This window comes from Triticum dicoccoides, chromosome 4B, assembly GCF_002162155.2.
Source record: "Triticum dicoccoides isolate Atlit2015 ecotype Zavitan chromosome 4B, WEW_v2.0, whole genome shotgun sequence".
Taxonomy (NCBI): domain Eukaryota; kingdom Viridiplantae; phylum Streptophyta; class Magnoliopsida; order Poales; family Poaceae; genus Triticum; species Triticum dicoccoides.
Window position 1 is genome coordinate 372,833,041 of NC_041387.1, and position 21,899 is coordinate 372,854,939.

Sequence of the window (21,899 nt, forward strand, 5' to 3'; positions counted from 1 at the left end):
CTTACAAATTATTGGTTGATTAACTACTGTTGTATCCATGGGTTAGAGTTTGTTTGAGCTAGTTCGGGCTCAAATAGCCCTAAAGTATATCGAAACATCAGGGCTAGTTTGATCTAGTTGCATCTAACCCACCCGAAAAAACTATCCAACCCAAGAGGTGCTAATTGGAGCAAGTTCTCCTAGTGCATTTATTGTCAATCTAACATTGTCATCCAAACACCTCTTTGGATGGAGTTAGTTCAGAGTTAGTCACGAGCTAGAAACTAAATCTAAACTCTAGCTAAGTTGAGTATCCAAACAGGGTTGTCTTGTTGTTGTTGTTGCTGCTGCTTCTCTTCTACATATATCTAGACATCATCAGAACATTAAGCTAACACTTTTCCTTGTTGTTATGTAGTCTAGGATTGCATATTTAGACATTAAGTACAGTTCATGTCTATGTAGCCTCAGATATATTACATATGGCCCTAGTTAACCTAATGATAAATGGGTTACATATATATTCAGTTAAAAGTGTGATTTCTTGATTAGTCCCTTATCAACCCCCGACCTATATGGTACCAGCTACGGACATCATGAATAGTGAGTATATATAAGCCATGGGATGAAACTTACCTCGATGGAAAACAACAGTCGTTCCCAAAATTGTCCTGTGTAGGTACATCGAGAGGCATGTTAAGCACAATAGGCTAAACATCAACCAAAATTATCCATGGCAGACATAATAATCTCCAAAAGATAGCTTCAGTGTGTAGGTTTAAGCACGCTAGTAAAGCAAAACAAGTGGAAAGGTGTGTTAATTGCAGCATGCCTAACATTTAACAACAAGCAGACATAGTCATTCAAACTGGTATTGTGCCGGTCTAAGTACATTGGTTATTGTTAAATAAAAATGGAAAGGCGTGTTAACTACAAGATGCAGCAACCAAATGTAGTCATTTATAGTAGTATTGCTGAAACTGGTATTGATAAAATTGAGCTACACAGTTCATACTCGCACATATAGAACATCACGTTGTGAATAACTGGAATAAACAAGCCATAATACGAACAACCAAAGATAGCATTTGAAACTGGACATATGTTGACGACAAACAACCGAACAATCAAAAAACTTTAAAAGAGGCATGTGCTAGCTATAACATGCTTAACAGCAAGCAAATATATGCATTCCTATCGGTATGTTTAAAACTGGATTGATGAAATGTACTACACAGTGAATAATTGCACATATAGAGCATCACATTTTGTACAACTGAAATAAACAAGGCTTACTGCAAACAACCAAATATAGCAATTAAAAGTGGACATATTCTCACTACACTAAAAAGGGACTCGACAAAACAAATCATGGGTTCCACCCTGTGAAGAAGCACGGGAAAACAAATCATGGTTTTCCTCACTTGTCACAGATGGTCTCGTTCCCGTGGGAAGAGCACCGACCCTGGATGCGCTCCATGTTGTCGCAGATGGGCTCCTTCCCCTTGGAAGAGCACCACTATAGGGTGTCCTCCCTGATGTCGCAGACGGGCTCTTTCCCCTTGGAAGAGCAGATGGGATCTTTCCCCTTGGAAGAGCCTGAGAGGGTGCCCTCCTCGTGGTTGCCGTCGATGAGGTATGACTTGGAAGCTATGGATCCCAAGCTAGTGTAGCAAAACGTGTCCTTCAGAAATGACAAAAGGGGCTCGATGGCAATGTAGGATGGAAAATTCTTCACAGCGAGCCAGAGGAGATCATCGGCGGGGCCATGGATGAGATCGACGGTGGTTGAACCCGAGGGGTTGGGGCTGGGCCACTTAACCTGTGACATAGCCTGCCTCAGGTTATCAATGTTAATGACCTCGATGTCGTAGCTGGTGTCCGTGACATACCCGCATACTCTAGCCCACTGATTGAGTGCCCGCGGCCAGTAATGGTCGTCAGTTTCCTCGGCGACGTCAGGCGAAGAGACCGCAATACACCTCTTTTGGGCCAGTCCCTCCTCGAGCTCCATGGGAAGCGTAGCCTAGCTTAGGCTGCAACGTTCTGGAGTGGGGGATGGGGATGGGGATGGGGATGGAGTTCTGTGGGAAAGGGGGTGTTTGGCAAGTGTCATCTAAGAAACTCGTGGCAGCCTATGTATAGATATCGGTGGGTAAGCTGCACAGGCAAATCGGCAGATGTTGACAATGGAGGCCTTGCAGCGGTGGGGACCTTGCTAGGGTTTCAAGCGAGGGAGGGTGTGTATGTGTGTGTGTGTGTGTGCGAAGGCGTGCCCGTGGAGGTTTTGGTGTGTGTGTGTGTGTGTGGAGGGGGCGGTGGGTGGTGTGTTTGAGGAAATGACGTGACAACTGAAAATTTTACTACGTGGGAGTCAAATGTGGGAGTGAAATGTGAGGGCTATTGAAAATTTGGATGATGGTGCATCGCACACGGTCCGAAGATAATAACAGTGTGTTATGAAACAAAAAACCCTCGAGGCGGGTAGATATTTTCGAGGGATGCGGGTGGGATTGTGAACAAGAAACATCACACACAGTCAAAACATAATAACCGTGTGTTATCACATAGAAAAAAGCTGCAGGTGGGTAGATTTTTTTGAGAGGGGAAGCCTCGTGGAGCCCAATGTACTGTGCAGATGTGTGTGACAGGGGCACCGGCATGGCACACGGTTAGTGTGAGTGAACCGTGTCTGTTACGTCATCCGACTTGTCTAATATTCATAAATTTGGTGAAAAATGACGCGGGAGAGGGAGAACATGAACACACTTGCATGTGGACCACATTTATGTATGAAAAGAGTGGATTGATGTTCAAATACCAAATGCAACTTCGATGTGGCACCTATCTCGCAAAGCGCATGGTATTGCTTGCCCCCCTCATGTCGGCTCGAAGGGAATCTAAGCTATGAATGCATGCCCCCCCAACCAAGGTTCACCTAGCAAAGTGTGAAGTATCAACCCCCCCCCCCACACACACACACACTTTCAGTCGGCGGGCCAGAGAGGCATCTCACCAATATGGATCGTAAAATGGACCAAGAATAATCCACCTTGGTCATACAACCTCTCTCTTGTTATTGGTCAAAGTGGTGGCCGTCCATGCGACCACGGAGATGGGCTAGCTCGCCAATAATCACGCAAGTAGCTAGTCCCCGAAGACAACCACTTCATGCATGTGGCCCAAACATATGTATGGAGAGGTATGTTTTGAATACACAATGCAACAACTTAGATGTGTGCCCGTTCTTTCGAACCAGAAATCCCCACACTGAGTGAGGGTTAGGTTACGATGAATATGTATGTCACACCACAATTCAAGCAGATGACGGGGATTCATGCATGCATGCTTGCAGAGTATGCGTTCAAACTTAATTAGGTCTGAATCTCACGATGACCTATACTACGATAACTCGAACCAAAGAAAGAATACGCCATGGTAACATATCTTGTTGCCGGTCAAGGTGATCATGGATGTCCACACGGGCCCGCGAATATATAGTCTTATTGCGATAACCACGTGAGGGAGTGTACCGTTCGAACACAACCACTACATACATATGTATGGAGGTGATGCGGGCATGCATGTTTGAATAAAATTTCACAACATTGATGTGGCGTGTGCTTTGAAAATCGTACAGTCCCCACACAGAGCGAGATCAGTTCATGACGTGTCATTGTACTAGCCACTTCGACTCGATGGGAGGGATTCATGCGTACACATGCATGTGTGTGTGCTCAAACTATACCGTGTCATCCTAGAGCATGACATATATATATACCGCATTACAAACAAAAAATAATCCCCTCCTAAGTCAAATTAACCTGTCTCGTTGTCAGACATCGATTTCGCTAATAACCACTTAAGTGGGTGCGAGAGGACAACCACCATCGCTTTCCATGTGGGCCAAACATATGTTGAATACCCAAAATGCACAACTTTGATGTCCCACATGCCTCAAAAACTGTAAAGTCCCCACACAGAGCGAGGTTTGTCGGATTTAGGGTTCTAGTTAAACCCTTGAGGTTCGAACACTGGGGTGCGCATGAAGATTACCCATACTGAATCTCGCTCTCAGCCTCGCCGCGATCTCTAAGCTTAGCTCGATGAACTCACAACACAAGAGACACAAGATATATATAGGTTCGGGCCACCGTTGTGGTGTAATACCTACTCCTGTGTGGTGGTGGTGGATTGACTCTTGGGCTGATGATGAATAGGTCAAGGGAAGAACAGCCTCCTGAGGAGAGGTGTTCTTGAGCTGTTGTGGTGTTCTACTTGTTCTGGTTTCGGTCTGTCTTGTTGCTAGTTTCCTCCATTTCTATTGTGGTGGCTAGTCCTATTTATAGAGGCCCTGGTCCTCTCCCCAAATATTGAGCGGAAAGGGATCCAACAACGGCCAATTTGAAAGGGGACAACTAGTACAAGCTATCCTGACTAAAGGTGGTCTTCGCATGTCAAAGGCGCTGGTGGTGACGCCATCTTGCGCTCCACGATGACCTCCGTCCTACCGTCCTACTGGTCTTGGTCTTGTTGCACCGATATGGAAACCTTTGTTTGATGCCTCAGTACTCTGCGCCTGCGCTTGCCCCCTTAGCACCAAAGGGGAACCGAGGACACTGCGGGCGCTGGTGCCAGCCCGGCCTTGGTCGTCATGGCTTGGGTCACGGGAACCTCACGAGGTACCCCTTGCCTTGATCTCTCCACCCCTTCGCGAGCCTGCCTGGTGGGGCCGCTCCTAAGGGGGTCTTGCATCGTCCGCCTCGCGAGGCTTGGCCCCTCGCGAGGGTCTTGTGTGTTTCTTTATGAAGATGGGCCGTACTGGGCCACTGGTGGAGCCACGCCGCGGGCCGCAGGCAGGCAAGTCTGGAGACCCCCATTCCCAGAACGCCGATAGTAGCCCCCGGGCCAAAGGCGCGCTCGGACTTTGCTTAACGGCGAAGCCAAAGGGCAAGTGTGGAGCACCGCGGGCCCCAACAGCCTGCAGCCTTGGTCGACGCGTGACGACTGATTGGACGTGGGCGTCTCCGCTTCCCCATGCTGCCTCGGCGACTGCCCGACTTGAAGAGTCCCTGCTGCATGCAAAAAGGGTTATCATTACCTGCGATCATGGAGGTCGACGGTTGGCCTCCCTTGGGCTATAAATGAGGAGGGGCGAGAGCCGTCATCGCCCATCTCTTCTTGCTCCGCCTGCTTCTCCTTCACTGCTCCACCTCCAGTCTTGACATCAATGGCGTCGATCCGTAGATTCTCAGCCGAAGAGAAGGGGAAGGCTCCTCGGGATGGACCTGATCCGCTCCCGCCGAAGAAGAGGTCGGTCCACCGCCGTGGCGAGGTCGTGAGGCTGGAGATGACGAGGCCTTGGTGCGAGCGGCCACCTCCTGGGTACCCGCTACCCTAGTGCGCCCCAGTCGAGGGCTCCGGAGAAAGGGGCGGCGAGCGGCGCCGCCCGCACCGCAGCCACGGTCGGCGCGCTATGGGCGGACTCCTCTCGCGAGTTCGTGCTGCTAGCAGCGATGCCTCCGAGCACCTGGATCTGATTCCCTTTGTTCTTCTCCACCGAGATGCCGCCGAGGGGGCCTCTCGAGCTTTGGCTGCAGCATGCCGATTGTGGCGCCTCGGTGACCGGAGCAGAGGTTGAAGTCGTTTCCCCGGGCAAGATCTTCATGACCCGAGGCTGGGGAGAGGTCGCCCGGGTCTGCCGGACGGGGGGCACCCCCGTGATCCATTTTGAATACGATGGTGCCTACACGTTGTCCTTCAAGGTCTTTGGCGCGGAAGGCCGCTGTCTGGAGTGCTGCCCCAGGGGCAGTCAAGATATCGATGCGGCAGGGGCTGGGCCTGCTGCCCGCTCCTCCAGCGGCTCCTCTGGTAGCAGCAGCAACACTTGGGAGTCCAGTGACTCTACCGAACTCTATGAGACTAAGGAGACGAGCAACGACAGCTACGCACCCCCGAGCTCTCGCCGCGCCCGGAGCAAGGCGGCAGCAACGGACCGTCGCCGCCGCTGATCAGGATGGGGTTGGCGCCGGTCTCCCGTGGCTCACTGTTGATGATGGCGTCGGACATGAAGGCGCATGTAGTTAGGGCTCCTCAGAGTTCTTTTCTTTTGTTCCCTGCGAGGAATCGCGAAACACCCCGCATGGGCGTTTAAAGGGTCTGCGATGTCTTTTGTTGGTGTTATCATTATTATGAAATCGTGCGAGTGCTTGTCCTGTCCCGGCTTGGTTCCCCCTTTCTAACCTCGCGACGACTTGGTGCTCTACACTGACAGGTCCCGGTCCCCAAGCAGGATGTAGCCGTCGCTGGTATGCCAGGTCGCGATGCCGTGGTCAAGGCCAGGAGGTGAGCGGCCCGAGGTCCAGTATGAGCCCCTGAGGCGCGATGCTCAGGGGGTCCCCTTTAGCACGCAAGCAACCGCCGAGAGGTGAGAAAGGAAGGCAATGTTGCTGCCACATGGCCGCATCAAGTGAGAATTTCGCGTTGTAACGATTAATTGTTCCAAGCGCGAGACTTATCTTGGTAATCTGGAGTCGTTCCCTTGCATTGCACCAGACTTGTGTGTCGGCAGCTGTGGTGCAGCTAGGTTAGGCCCGTGCGAGCCTCCCCCTTCTTCCCCGCACTCACCTTTGTGCTCTACATGCTCAGTTCCCGGCCCTCGAGCGAGCTTAGCCGCCGCTGGTATGCCAGGTTGCGATGTCGTGGTCAAGGCCAGGGGGTGAGTGTTGGAGAGCCAGTAAGAGCTCCTGAGTCACGATGCTCAGGAGCACCCCCTTTTAACGCACAAGCGGATCGCATGGGAAAGAGAGGGAGCCCGCGGTGCCGTCCTCTGTAGGCCTCAGGAGGTTCCTGCAAATCAGCACGAGAAGGGCACGGATTGCCATTATGATTGCCGGCCGGTGCTACGTCTTGAGCTTGCGTTGGTTTTTCTTGAAGAGGAAAGGGTGATGCAGCAATAGTAGTATAAGTATTTCCCTGAGTTTTTGAGAACCAAGGTATCAATCCAGTAGGAGGCTCCTCAGAAATCCAACGCACCTACACAAACAAACAAGAACTCGCAACCCACACAATAAAGGTGTTGTCAATCCCTTCACAGCCACTTGCGAAAGTGAGATCTGATAGAGATAATATGATAAGATAAATATATTTTTGGTATTTTATGATATTAGTTGACCCGTTGCGCCAAATGGCGCAAAGACCTGCTGAAGACATGTTGTCGATAAAAATAGTTTCATGCTGCAAGAACCTTCAACTAAATCATGCTATTTTTTAAACATGTTTATTACGTTGTTAAGTAATAGTCTGGGAAGAGGGAAACTTTGCATAATATGAATATGTTCAGTTTGAAAATTGGCCACAATGATGAGAGAGTAAAGTTGGTATGGTTGTATTTTTTAGCAAGTTTACTACGAATATGGGCAGCTTGAATATGTAGTATTTTTCTGCTTTGTTTACTAAGAAGCAACTGGCGGATTTCATCATTACTCCAGTTGATGGGGTGAAGATCAAGCTATCATCTGGATGGTGCGTAAGGCGTGTTCACCTTATTAATGGTGTGGACAACAGGGCTATCATAACACATAACTGGGGTGACTTTGCAGAGAAAGCAAAGCTGACAGAAGAGGAAACCACAATTCACCATTCACATGATCTAAAAAGGTTTGCATATGCAGTGAGTTTTAATGTGTAGAAGGATTGTTGTTTTATTGCACCCATTGACAAAAGTTGACCCGTTACGCCAAATGGCGCAGAGACCCGCTAAAGCCATGTTGTCGATGAAAATAGTTTCATTTTGCAAGGACATTCGGTATTGGTAATAGAAATTCCATGTGTTAAATCATGCTATGTTGAAAATATGTTTATCACGGTGAAAAATGTGAGTTTAAAAAAAATCATATTTGTATAACATGTACAGACCAATTAAGGAAGCAATTTTTTAGTTGAAAATATGGTTATCACGCTAAGAAATTTGAGCTTGAAAAAAACCTATTTGTATAAGATGTACAGGCAGTTAAGGATGTATTTTAACTTTTCAGCAACTCTATACTTTAGAAACTACACTCGGCAAGAATTTAGATCTTAGTCACATTGGAAAGCATACGACTTTAGTTATGTTGTTTACAGAGACAAATGGTGTATGTAGCAAGGACTTCTAATAGACTCATCATCAGCAGCTCTCACAACCTTGGTAAGTCTTTCTATCAAAAAAACATAGGTAAGCCTCAGTTTTGTATCTACTCTAAATAGAAGGATAATAATAAACTAAGGCTAACCTATGTGGCTAAGGTAAACAAAAAAGGAGAAGAACACACCATAATTCTTAAAGTACCTATCCTAGGATGCATTTGACCGCGGTACCATTCTAAAAGTCCTTCCCTCGACATATGACCAATTGCGCAATGGCGCAAAAGCCGAATGCAAACCAAGTATTGAAAGAGTGTGCACTAAAATATGTAGACACAAAATGGAACATATGGAAATAAGTACGATTTGATGATAGATAAGTGGTTGTTGATGATATATGTTTTCTAATAAGCTTAGAAACGACCATTCACAATGTTATGAGCCAGGCATGTAGATAGGCTTACCACACAGCAGCCTAAATAGCAAATGACTGAGACTTAAACACACATGATGGTCTTAGGTGATTAGATAAGATTCAAAAGGATGATAAACATATAAGTCTTGTTAGGCATCTATACTAATGCTAAGTTATATAACAAGGGGCTCTTGCTACTTGTTTATATTGAGTAGACGATCAGGCACAGCCCCTTGAAAGTGCATTTGAAGGCGAAAGCATATGCTTGACCTTTCTTAATGTGTGCCTGACGGAAGAAGCCACTCCAGCCTCTAGCGATGGTGACCCTTTTGTCAACACCCTTGATAAAGCGGCATGTGACAGCGGTAGTTCCGTCTCCAGTAGTGATTGCAGCGGTAGTTCCGTCTCCAGCTAGCTGAATATTACCAATTCATCTTACCCAGACACATTGGTTGGAAAACCAAATTAAAATCCTCTTTAATAGCACATCCAGTGACACAAGATAGCCCTTGAACCAGTACAAAGTAATCCGGGGCACAAAGAGCTGTTAACCATTAAATCCCTCTCTGCCTATACAATATGTAGCACCGAAGTTGTAATTTAGATTAACAGCACAAGAGATATACGTAAGAAGAAAAGGACAAACACATCCGGAAATAATGCTTCCAGATTTCAAATCGATATTTTAGTAACAAAGTGGTTGTAAACATATGAGCAATTCAAAAAAGGGAACAACGCATCAAGTGTATTTGCTACCCGAATTGCAATTGTTTCACAGTGCTCCTCAGTTTATTCAGGCGTTTGTACCCTAACTCCTCAAATGTAACAAACTATCAAGGGAATAGTATCAAAAACTAATTGAATGTAGCTTGCATATATTATACGTCTTCATTATTTATTGAGATAGTATATCAACACTGAAAATGCATGCAGATTAATAAAACTGCACTACAACCACCCATGCATGCCACTGAAAATTAAATGAGCAGTTAGAACTATTTTGTGGTGATAAAACTATGGGAGCACGTTGGCAATACAGTTATAAAATATACTATCTTCAAGGAAATCTGCATTTATAGCCCTATTCGATAGCAAAGCATTTTCTATGTATTTTGAGAATACCACCTTTTTGAGACTACCATGCTGAAAACAATCCACATGCGTATTCAAGTGCCTCTCGACGCACATTTCCTGCTACCTCTCGATGGAGACACAAAAGAAGGCCAAGACGCTCCCGTGGTGCCTGCGATGACATCCAGAACATGGCCTAGCGTTCCAGACCATGTGAAGCAGCAACTCAACCTAGTTCAACTCCTCTTGTTGTATAAGCTAGCTTTGTGTATGGCCGTTTAGTGCATATAGACATTCAAGTTTGTGCATGCGGCTGGGGCTTGCTCTTGTGCATAGTTGTTCAGTTCGCAACGGCCAGCGAACGGGGTACAAACATGTGTGCGACTGTTAACAAATGGCCAGTTGTTAATTTACTTTACATATAAGCTCTAGTGTAACAGGTTTGCATTATTCCCAATACTCCTAAATACTCTGGTATATTATTACCGTGGTATCCTGTACCTATAGGAGCAAATACTGTAGTTTTAAAATTCTTTGGTTTTTACAATACTATGCTATCAAACATAGACTACATGGATATAACTAATCAAATGGGCATTGCCTGCACATTCGTTTGGTAATTAGAGCATCTATCCTTCAACTGAAAAATACTGACAGGAATACGCTAGAAGAAATGAGCAAACAGAAAAAAATGGATGAATAAACTGGATGAAGAGAAATATGCAAACTATATGCATCACAAGGTCCATCATCGGCTGCTGGTACATTTAGCTTGAAAATACCATCTCTAATACGTTTTCCTTCAACAATGATGATCAAGGGAGGATCATAATGGTAATGCTTGCCAATATTTTTCTCAGCCTGCAAGATTGGCAAGAACATGGACAACATGTCATTTTAGAACTCAAATCCTAGTTGCAATTTCGGATCATCATTCCAAAGTACGAATATAGATGTGCAAGTGGCAAACTGCACGCAAAAGACATATACCTTCCTAGAGGTTAGTACTCTGCGGATTGTGCACTGATCTGCGATGATGAGAGCGGGAACTCATCCTACACCAGGGCTGCAAACTGCAGGTTCCAGAGGACGTCCTCGTCTAACTGCCTCAGCGTTGGTTCCTTGGCGAGGCCCCGCGGGCAGATCTCCATGACGGTCCTGATCGACTCGTCAGAGCATCATTTGCTCACGGCTGGGTCGACGAAGTTCCTCCTCTTGCTCAGTCCTTCTGCCATCAGCGCCAATTGCAAATGGTGGTCAATGAATAGTAAAAGTTGGGTTTCGACTTTATTCAGAATTGAGGCATTCTCAAGTGTACAGGGTTAACAAGGAAAGGAAGCATACATGTTCTTTCATTATCTCTACCTCGAACTGATGGGCCTTGTCAAGTGTACAGGGTTAACAAGGAAAGGACAACTCCTAAGATATTGAGGTAGGCCCATAAATCATATCTTTAAGTCACAACATAACTTTTTGCCTGTGTAAGGTAACATGCCTACGTTGGTAATGTCTTCAAATAAGAATTATCTCGGAGCAACACAATTTCCTAAATTAACTTACATGTATGGTATTAAGATGCATTACACAACAAGCTATATATCAGTTCAACAACTTAAGCTTGAAGATGTTTTGCTAGAATCGCTACAACTATCTATACAAAATTTAATTCAATATAAATCTGTTGTATGAGTTTGAAAAAGCAGACCACAATAGATTGATAGCCAAAGGAAGGACCGAATGATACATAATTAATTAGACTCTAATCTCACCGCCTTGAGGTCGGAAACAGGGACACCCAGCTCTAGTTGGCCCATGGTAGCCACTCCATGGTAGATCCAGCCGCCGAGCGGTATCAACCATGGCCTGAATTAGAAGAAAATTCATTCACTACACCAACCAAAGGAAGGCCATCTTCACTTCTGAGTTGCAAAAATCAAGGAATTGTCAATAACTCACAGCAAAGAGTCATTGGTCAAAATGTGATCCTGCTAAATATGAACTGAAACACTTAGATCGTAGTGAAACATCACCATATATATCTACATCCCTGCAAAATCTGTAAAAAAATGTGGTTAGCGGCTGGTGGTAGTATGTACTGTGTGAACTAATAAATAATCACTATACTGTAAAAATTAACATAACCAACTTGAAAAAACAACTATATCATTCTGACCGACTTTGTTCAAACACAACCAGGCTCCAGACCACAAATAAGAATCATTTCATATTACAAATAGAAAATATGAGAAGGACTATTGGAGGTACAAATAAGAATCATTTCATATTACAAATAGAACATACCTTTGCATCAGTAAATGTCGATTAGCATTACATTCAGACATCCAATAGATCCAAAATGCACACATAATTATAATGGTAGACCACAGGGTATCCGTTGCCAGGTTATTTAGTGTTCCATTGCCTGTGGAAGTGAAGAGTAGTGTAATGTCACATGGTACAGAAAAACTGCTGCAATCACGAAAAGAAAAACTGAATTTTTTGTTTATGCACGGTATAGTGCCTGGCCATCAATATTTTTGCACTAAATGTGAGAAAAATCATATAAACACATATATCAGGAAGTTATTCTAATACTCTAGTAACATAATAAAATAACTAATATATTAACAACACTATTGCTTGAAGGGTCCAATTAGAAGCTCCTAGTTATTTTAGAGGAGCATAATTGTCCGAATGCTGAAGTTAGCTGAAAATACTTGGATTTCTAAAATCCCCTGCCGATTGGGGCTTACGGGTTGGCAACTGGGGAAAATATGGTCACACATATCCTCTGGGTTCATGCCACCCATTCTAGTTGTTGAATAATACCTAATGATGCACCAAGCATGACCTATTTGATATTCCCTTGATCGCTTATGCTGATTCTTTTGAAAGAAAGAGACAAGACCCAGAACCAGAGTAGATATCACACCGAGACACTATCCATACTATTTAGCTATGCTCCTGGCAACCTTATGAAAAAAACTGCCTAAATTATTTCCTAATTGATAATCATTGAAATCGAGTGCTGGCAATATCATACAGGTCTACCATCCATTTGACATGTCTTTTTTTGTGGGATTTATCTTAGTAGAATGACTTACCATCCAGTCATGAATTTCTTTCAGGCCCAGCTGCGGACCACTGATGGAAAGCCTGTATTGCCAAAAAGAGAAAGAGAAAAGGTTCAACATTAAGTTGGTCTAACCTCAGAAATACAAGCGAAGCTACCAAACATGAAGGGCATGCATTGTGTGCAAGGCAAGTATCAAAAAGGAAAAGCATGAATGAACAATAATAAAGAACACCAGCAATCTACTTTCATCTTTGTCAGATAATGATTGGTCCAAATTTTCTGTCAGCGCGGCAAGCACCCTAGGCAAATTAACAATCACTCAAGGTTCTAACACCAGAAAGCATTTATTTACTATATGTCGGCCTTCTGTTTGGGGATTATAACATTATATCATCATAATATGTTCCTCCAAGTGAGTTAAATAAAGCAATTTCTTCTCAAATTCGTTGCTAAGGAGATATAAATATTACCCTCAAATATCACCAATTTGACCACTCAATCCAATAGTTAGCCTCAACACAACAAACACTCACGAAGGGTCAACATCCCTAGTCCTACGAACTTGCAACATTAAAATAAACAGTCATTTCGAACCTACATTTCACACAATCAACAAATCCGACAATAAGCTGTAAGCTGCCACAGGAATACCAACATAGAACCGTGGACTAATTTCAACAGCCAGGCTACAGACCCGACGTTGTAGGTGGATGAAAGGGTAAACCCTAGGGGAACGAACGAGGCGTGAAGTGCATTTGTAGCCCGATAGTTCGGGTTAGTCGTTGTCTACTTGTCCCTAGAACCATGCCTTTATTCAGACCCTTCAAAAAATGAGGAACAATAGCACAAAATTAAACATAAAGCAGCCAAGCCCCATGTGAAAGAAAATTCTGAATTTGTAAATTTATGCATGAAAGAATTAACTGGCCATTAAGTCTCCACATTCACCAAGGAATAGATTATAAATACTATGAAAAGAAATGAAACTGTTCTAAAGAGTGCAATCAAACCATTCCCATTCCTTTGAAGTTCAAAACGACTACACCCAGGACTATAATAAGATCGATCAGCTTTTGTTCAACCCTTCTGCTCCAACTCTAGAACATCCAGCCAGTACATTTTACTAAAGGCATCACATATATTGTTCAGGCTGCAGTGTGTGTGTGTGTGTGTGTGTGTCTGTGTGTGTGTGTGTTTGTACATACATATATAATTGGTACAAATTATGAAATCACACCATCGTCATACAACATGTAGTTTCAAATATCATTTTCAGCCTGAGCATCATATTGCAACTTGTCAATCATATTTCTCTATATGAATACTGCAACCAAATTTCCTAATAACACAAAGCAGTAAATGGTCCACACGGGATGTTCATTTGAAAAGCAACCTACAAATATTTATTGCATCCCCACTTATATCACTATAATTTATCAATATGAACATACTCATGAACCAAAAAAAAAAGGGCAACCTGGTGCATGTAGCTCCCGCTTGCGCAGGGTCCCGGGAAGGGTCCGACCACTTTGGGTCTATAGTACGCAGCCTTTCCCTACATTTCTGTAAGAGGCTGTTTCCAGGACTTGAACCCATGACCTCATGGTCACAAGGCAGCAGCTTTACCACTGCGCCAAGGCTCCCCTTCATACTCATGAACCAAGAGGCCACAAAAAGGCAGAAACACCAAAACTGAAAAATTCGTCAATGAGTGAGCGACACAAAAGGTAAGCCAACTAATGCTCCATCACAATGTATGTATACCATGAAATAAATCATAAATATGAGTGAGTGACACAAAAGGCAAGCCAAGTAATGCTCCATCACAATGTATGTATACCATGAAATACATCACTAAAAGGGGTGTTCTAGCTAGTACCTATCTCATAACAAGGGATACAATCAGAACATACATTCTAGAAAGCATGTGCCAACAAAGTAGCAATCATGGGGGGAAGAAGGTTGATGCTCCCCAGTAGTAAAAATCTGACTTGCTGCAGATGAAAAATCAAACCGTCAACGCACCTTTTTTCAGAGTGAACCAACTCAGAAATACTGCATGAAGGAATAAACAACAATAGCCTCTCATCTCCGCACCCCCTCTTCTCCGCCCCTTCAATAGGAGCTGCAGGTCACCGCCTCCATCTCCCTCACCCCTGCATATCACCACCTCTCGCCCTCCCTCGACATCCAGGCCACGGAGCAAGGGACGAAGGATGGAGGCATACCAAGGGTCTGATGGTAAGTGTAGCGTGAGAAATGAACATGTCAAGCAAGGCTAGTGACAAGAAAGTGGATCCAGTAGTAACTTACTTCTCACACTCCGCAAGCCCATAAACCAACTTAAAGAGGGGTGTCCATCTTCTATCAGACTGACAAGCATAACTGAATGAGAACCAGTTTTTCCACAAGCAAGCTGAATAAGAAAACATAATGCCATGTTAATGGAAGGAAGTGAAAACACAGAATATAACAGACAACTGGAACTTGATACACTGAACACTCATACAAATGTAAAAAGAAGGACAGTGAAAACTTCATTTCAAACGTAAGACCTGTATATATGGAGCTACTCAAAAAAGCATATATCGGTACATGCCTCAGGCCGTGAACTATTCTAGTTGCAACTGCGCCAAGTATATCTATAATATTCTCTAATGTTTCTACCTTTCTCCCATGTAAAACATAGTACAATGTTAAGCATGGAAGTGTCAAAAAGAAAAGAGAAGGATATACTATAACAACAAAACATGCACAAGATGCCTTCTTCGTCTTTTGTGCTGCTTACCAAGAAAATGTCAGACTTACAATAGCGGGCAAGCTTCTTCGAGATGCAAATATGCAAAACAAGTATCCTTATCTGAAAGCAACCACACAGTTCATTTGTTGCATGCAGTCAGTGGTAAAAGAAAAAAAGAATGTTAGTAAATTAGAACTGCACACACACCTCCAATAGTATTTTGGCCTGTGTAGGAGGCAAGTGTGCGTTTACATCCAGGAATTTAAGCATCTGCCCAGGGCAATCCCGACCCTCTTCTTAACAACCCCAGGCTGCTGAAAGAAACCTGCAAAATCATCCAAACCAACAAAGATGATTTCAGGACGAGACCCCTTGCATCACCTACCCTTATCCAAGCTCTAATAATAGGCATACGCTTCTGGTCCTCATAGAAGCCATGGGGACGTCTTCTCCGTCTCCTGCAGTTGCTTTCCTGGATCCTATGCTCTTTCTCATCCAGCGGATGCACCAATTACAACATGACATCAGGGACCAGAAACCCCCAAACACCGCGAGCTCTTTGCCCAGTGGGGGTGGAGGCAGAGGTGGTGCCTCGGTGCCGGCGCTGCCCCGGACGGCATCGTGTTCAGGCGAGACGAGGCGGCGACCAATTGAGGAAGCAATGTCACAGCACGGTCGAGGGACGAAGGACGAGGCCGGCAGCACGGGGGAGGGAGGAGGACAAACGAGCTCAGCGGGTGGGAAGCCATGAAGGAAAAGATCTCACCGCCTCCAACTCGAGCTCGTCGGCGAGCCGTCCTCTCTTGCCCCGCCTTAGCACCTCCATCGTCTCGAGCTCAAGCTCCCGCCGGCCGCCGGCAGGTGCGTGAGGCACCACCCTGCCCCTTCCCCACGCTAGGATCGCTCACCTGCTCATCCCCGCTGTTGCTTGCCTTCCTCGCCGCCGTCCGCATCCCACCCCTCCCCTACATCCCCACCCGCACAGCGGAGACCCCGCCGCCGCTCTGGATCGGCGGCGACATGGAAGAGGACCGGAGGAAGCAAGAGGAGAAGGCCGGCGGTGGGATCGACGACGACATGGTAGAGTGGAGAGACAAGACCGGCGGCTGCGGGCTAGGAGAGGATCGTGGGGAACTGGGGATCGAGGGAGGGGTACGGCGGCTCATGGGGATCGAGGGGAAGGAGAAAGAGGGCTAGGGTTTGTTTGGCGGCTGGGCCGCTGGGGTGGGAGTGGGGCGAGACACGGGTGATTGGGTGCGGGCGCAAAGCTGATTGGGCAAAACCAGTTGCACCTCAAAACGGGTAAGCCAGCCAACCAGCGTGCGGCGCGAGCTCACCTGTCATTGGACAACGAAAATGACCGCTAGGTGAAAATCAGTTTTAACCGTTGTGAAGATCCAACGGCTTGGACGCGCTTGAAGGGCAGATCCGACGGCCCACGAAGGCCCAATCGGGGGAGCCTCCTAGAGGTGAGTTGGCTAGCTTCTTTTTTGTTTTAAATATATTGGAAAAGTAAAGATGCAAATAAAAGTAGATTGAAAGTTTATATGATAAGAGATAGACCCGGGGGTCATAGGTTTCACTAGTGGCTTCTCTCAAGATAGCATAAGTATTATGGTGGGTGAACAAATTACTGTCGAGCAATTGATATAAAAGCGAATAATTATGAGATTATCTAGGCATGATCATGTATATAGGCATCACGTCCGTGACAAGTAGACCGAAACGATTCTGCATCTACTATTATTACTCCACACATCGACCGCTATCCAGCAAGCATCTAGAGTATTAAGTTCATAAAGAACAGAGTAACACTTTAAGAAATATGACATGATGTAGAGGGATAAACTCATGCAATATGATATAAACCCCATCTTTTTATCCTCGATGGCAACAATACAATATGTGCCTTGCTGCCCCTGCTGTCACTGTGAAAGGACACCGCAATATTGAACCCAAAGCTAAGCACTTCTCACATTGCAAGAAAGATCAATCTAGTAGGCCAAACCAAACTGATAATTCGAAGAGACTTGGAAAGATAACTTAATTACACATAAAAGAATTCAGAGGTGATTCAAATATTTCTCATAGATAAATTTGATCATAAACCCACAATTCATCAGATCTCGACAAACACACCGCAAAAAGAGTTACATGGAATAGATCTCCAAGAATATCAAGGAGAACTTTGTATTGAGATTCAAAGAGAGAGAAGATGACATCTAGCTAATAACTATGGACCCGAAGGTCTGTGGTAAACTACTCACAACTCATCGGAAGGGATATGGAGTTGATGTAGAAGCCCTCCGTGATCGATTCCCCCTTCGGCGGAGCGCCGGCGAAGGCTCCAAGATGGGATCTCGCAGATATAGAAGGTTGCAACGGTGGAAATAGTTTTTCGTGGTCGCTTCTGATGTTTTCGGGGTACATGGGTATATATAGGAGGAAGTAGGTCGGTGGACGCTCGAGGGGCCCACGAGGGCAGGGGCCGTGCCCACCTGTAGGGGGCGTCCAGGGCACCCTCGTGGCCGCCTCCCTTGTTTCTTGACTTCCACTCCAAGTCCTCTGGATCAGGTTTGTTCCAAAAAGATTGCTCTTGAAGGTTTAATTCCGTCTGGACTCCGTTTGATATTCCTTTTCTTCGAAACACTGAAATAGGCAAAAAAAACAGCAATTCGGGTTGGGCCTCCGGTTAGTAGGTTAGTCCCAAAAATGATATAAAAGTGTAAAGTAAAGCCCATAAACATCCAAAACGGGTAATATAATAGCATGGATCAATCAAAAATCATAGATACGTTGGAGACGTATCAAGCATCCCCAAGCTTAATTCCTGCTCGTCCTCGAGTAGGTAAATGATAAAAACATAATTTTTGATGTGGAATGCTACCTAGCATAATTCTCAATGTAATTTTATTTATTGTGGCATGAATGTTCAGATCCAAATGATGCATAATAAAAGATCATATTGACATAAGAAATGGTAATACTTCAAGCATACTAATCAAAGTAATCATGTCTTCTCAAGATAACATGGCTAAAGAAAGTTATCCCTACATAATCATATAATCTGGTTGTTGCTCTATCTTCATCACACAAAGTATTTAATCATGCACAACCCCGATGGCAAGCCAATCAATTGTTTCATGCACAACCCCAACTTTCACGCAATACATGAGCGTGAGCCATGGACATAGCACTATATGTGGAATAGAATGATGGTTGTGGAAAACACAAAAAAGGAGAATATAGTCTCACATCAACTAGGCGTATCAACGGGCTATGGAGATGCCTATTAATAGATATCAATGTGAGTGAGTAGGGATTGTCATGCAACGGATGCACTACAGCTATAAATGTATGAAAGCTCAACAAAAGAAACTAAGTGGGTGTGCATCCAACTCGCTTGCTCACAAAGACCTAGGGCAATTTTGAGGAGGCCCATCATTGGAATATACAAGCCAAGTTCTATAATGAAAAGTTCCCATTAGTATATGAAAGTGACAACATAGGAGACTCTCTAACGTGAAGATCATGGTGCTACTTTGAAGCACAAGTGTGATAAAAAGGATAGTACCATTGTCCCTTCTCTCTTTTTCTCTCATATTTTTTTATTTGGCCTTCCTATTTTTTATTTGGCCTATTTTTTTATTTGGTGGGCTCTTTGGCCTTTTTTTTTAAGTCTGAAGTCTCATCCCGACTTGTGGGGGAATCATAGTCTCCATCATCCTTTCCTCACTGGGACAATGCTCTAATAATGAAGATCATTACACTTTTTATTTACATACAACTCAGGATTACAACTCGATACTTAGAACAAGATATGACTCTATATGAATGCCTCCAGCGGTGGACAGGGATATGCAATGAATCAAGAGTGACATGTATGAAAATTATGAAGGTGGCCTTGCCACAAATACGATGTTAACTACATGATCATGCAAAGAGCAATATGACAATGATGATGCCTGTCATAATAAACGGAACGGTGGAAAGTTGCCTGGCAATATATCTCGGAATGGCTATGGAAATGCCATAATAGGTAGGTATGGTGGTTGTTTTGAGGAAGGTATATTGTGGGTGTATGGTACCGGCGAAAGTTGCGCGGCACAAGAGAGGCTAGCAATGGTGGAAGGGTGAGAGTGCGTATAATCCATGGACTCAACATTAATCATAAAGAATTCATATACTTATTGCAAAAATCTACAAGCCATTAAAAACAAAGTACTACGTGCATGCTTCTAGGGGGATAGATTGGTAGGAAAAGACCATCGCTCGTCCCCGACCGCCACTCATAAGGAAGACAATCAATAAATAAAATTGTGCTCCAACTTCATTACAAAGCGGTTCACCATACGTGCATGCTACGGGAATCACAAACTTCAACACAAGTATTCTTTAAATTCATAATCACCCAACTAGCATGACTCTAATATCACCATCCTAATATCTCAAAACAATTATCAGGCATCAAATTGATCATAGCATCCAATTCACTTTCTATGATAGTTTTTATTATACCCAACTTGGATGCCCATCATTCTAGGACCAAATTTATAACCATAGCAAATACCATGTTGTTTTAAGAGACTCTCAAAATAATATAAGTGAAGTATGAGAGATCAACAATTTCTTCAAAATTAAGCTACCGTCGTGCTCTAAAAGATATACGTGAAGCACTAGAGCAAAAACTATCTAGCTCAAAAGATATAAGTGAAGCATATAGCGTATTCTAATAAATTCCAATCAAGTGGGCTTCTACCAAAAGATGTGTTAAGCAAGGATGATTTTGGTAAACTAAAAAGCAAAGATTAATATCATACAAGACGCTCCAAGCAAAACACATATCATGTGGCAAATAAAAATATAGCTCCAAGTAAAGTTACCGATAGATGAAGACGAAAGAGGGGATGCCTTCCGGGGAATCCCCAAGCTTAGGCTTTTGGTTATCCTTGAATATCTTGGGTTGCCATGGGCATCCCCAAGCTTAGGCTCTTGCCACTCCTTATTCCATAGTCCATCAAATTTTTACCCAAAACTTGAAAACTTCACAACACAAAACTGAACAGGAAATCTCATAAGCTCCGTTAGTGCAAGAAAGAAAAACCACCATATAAGGTAATGTAATGAACTCATTCTTTATTTGTATTGGTGTTAAACCTACTGTATTCCAAGTTCTCTATGGTTCATACCACTTAATACTAGCTATAGATGCATTAAAATAAGCAAACAACACACAAAAAGCAGAATCTGTCAAAAACAGAACAGTTTGTAGCAATCTATATCAAAATAGGAAGTCCTGGGCAATTTGTCTATTGATCTGCAGTAAAAAGAATCAACGCAAAAGCACGTTTCCGTGAGTTACTAAAATAATTTTCGTGCATCCAAAGTTTCTGTTTTTCAGCAGAATCAAATTAATTATCACCGTAGGTTATCCTATAGGTTCTACTTGGCAGAAACACTAATTAAAACATGAAAACAAATTTAAACAGAAGGTAGATTAAATATTTATTACTAAACAGAATTAAAAACAAAAAAGAAAAATAAAATTTGGTTGCCTCCCAACTAGCACTATTGTTTAACGCCCCAAGCTAGGTATAAAAGTGGGGATAGATCTAAGTAGTGCCATCTTTGGCACTCAGTTCATAAGTAGCTCGCATGATAGATTCATAAGGTAATTTGACTTTCTTTCTTGGAAAGTGCTAAATGCCTTTCCTTAATGAAAATTGGAATCTAATATTCCCTTCCTTCATATCAATAATTGCACGAATCGTTCTAAGGAAAGGTCTACCAAGAATAATAGGACATGAAAGATTGCAATCTATATCAAGAACGATAAAATCTACGGGCTCCAAATTCCTATTTGCAACTATGAGAACATTATTGATCCTTCCCATTGGCTTTTTAATGGTGGAATCCGCAAGGTGCAAATTTAAAGAGCAATCATTAAGATCATGGAAACCTAGAATTTCACATAAAGTTTTCGAAATCGTGGAAACACTAGCACCCAAATCACATAAAGCATAACACTCATGATCTTTAATTTTAATCTTGATAGTAGGTTCCCACTCATCATTAAGTTTTCTAGGTATAGAAACTTCCAAATTAAGTTTTTCATCATAAGATTGCATCAAAGCATCAACAATATGTTTGGTAAAAGCTTTATTTTGGCTATAAGCATGAGGAGAATTCAACACGGATTGCAACAAGGAAATACAATCTACTAAAGAACAATTATCATAATTAAATTCCTTGAAATCCAAGATAGTGGGTTCAATGCTATTTAAAGTCTTGACCTCTCCAATCCCACTTTTACCATATTTAGCATCAAGATTTAAAAACTCGAAATCATTGGGACGCCTTTTAACTAAAGTTGACTCATCTCCAGTCCCATCATTATTAAGATCCATATTGCAAAACAAATATCAATAGGGGACACATCAATAACTTTTAGATCTTCATTATTATTTTCATGGAAACTAGAAGAACACGCTTTT

At 43.6% G+C, this 21,899-nt stretch overlaps 1 protein-coding gene across 11 annotated transcripts; it reads right to left on the bottom strand.

Moving 5' to 3' along the window:
* Nucleotides 1–8,487: 8,487 nt before the first annotated feature.
* On the bottom strand, nucleotides 8,488–16,661 carry LOC119296198. 11 transcript variants are annotated; one of them, XR_005145013.1, is made up of 12 exons: nucleotides 15,820–16,661; nucleotides 15,613–15,730; nucleotides 15,454–15,525; nucleotides 14,979–15,081; nucleotides 14,691–14,900; nucleotides 12,694–12,745; nucleotides 11,891–12,011; nucleotides 11,546–11,645; nucleotides 11,359–11,452; nucleotides 10,580–10,817; nucleotides 9,644–10,450; nucleotides 8,488–9,088 (listed from the first exon to the last, which is right to left on the bottom strand). XR_005145013.1 is itself a non-coding variant. In XM_037574596.1 (7 exons), exons 2-7 carry the CDS (start codon nucleotides 15,673–15,675, stop codon nucleotides 14,272–14,274), a joined length of 543 nt encoding a protein of 180 aa, XP_037430493.1. In that variant the 5' UTR covers nucleotides 15,676–15,730; nucleotides 15,820–16,661; the 3' UTR covers nucleotides 14,214–14,271. The 11 variants fall into 11 exon arrangements, 4 of the variants coding, with proteins under 4 accessions (XP_037430495.1, XP_037430496.1, XP_037430494.1 ...); XR_005145014.1 differs by adding an exon at nucleotides 14,579–14,659 and having other exon boundaries at nucleotides 8,595–10,450; nucleotides 14,763–14,900; XR_005145015.1 differs by adding an exon at nucleotides 10,934–11,066 and having other exon boundaries at nucleotides 8,595–10,450.
* Between the last annotated feature and the right edge of the window lie 5,238 nt (nucleotides 16,662–21,899).

Bases quoted from the DNA above. Each gene is read 5' to 3' on its own strand.
- LOC119296198 (XM_037574597.1), bottom strand. From the start codon at position 15,675: ATGCTTAAATTCCTGGATGTAAACGCACACTTGCCTCCTACACAGGCC. The intron at 14,901-14,978 runs GTAAGTTACTAC...ACTTACCATCAG, and splicing joins GGGCTTGCGGAGTGTGAGAA to ACCCTTGGTATGCCTCCATC. The intron at 14,660-14,762 runs GTGCGGAGATGA...TTTCATCTGCAG, and splicing joins GAAGGGGCGGAGAAGAGGGG to CAAGTCAGATTTTTACTACT.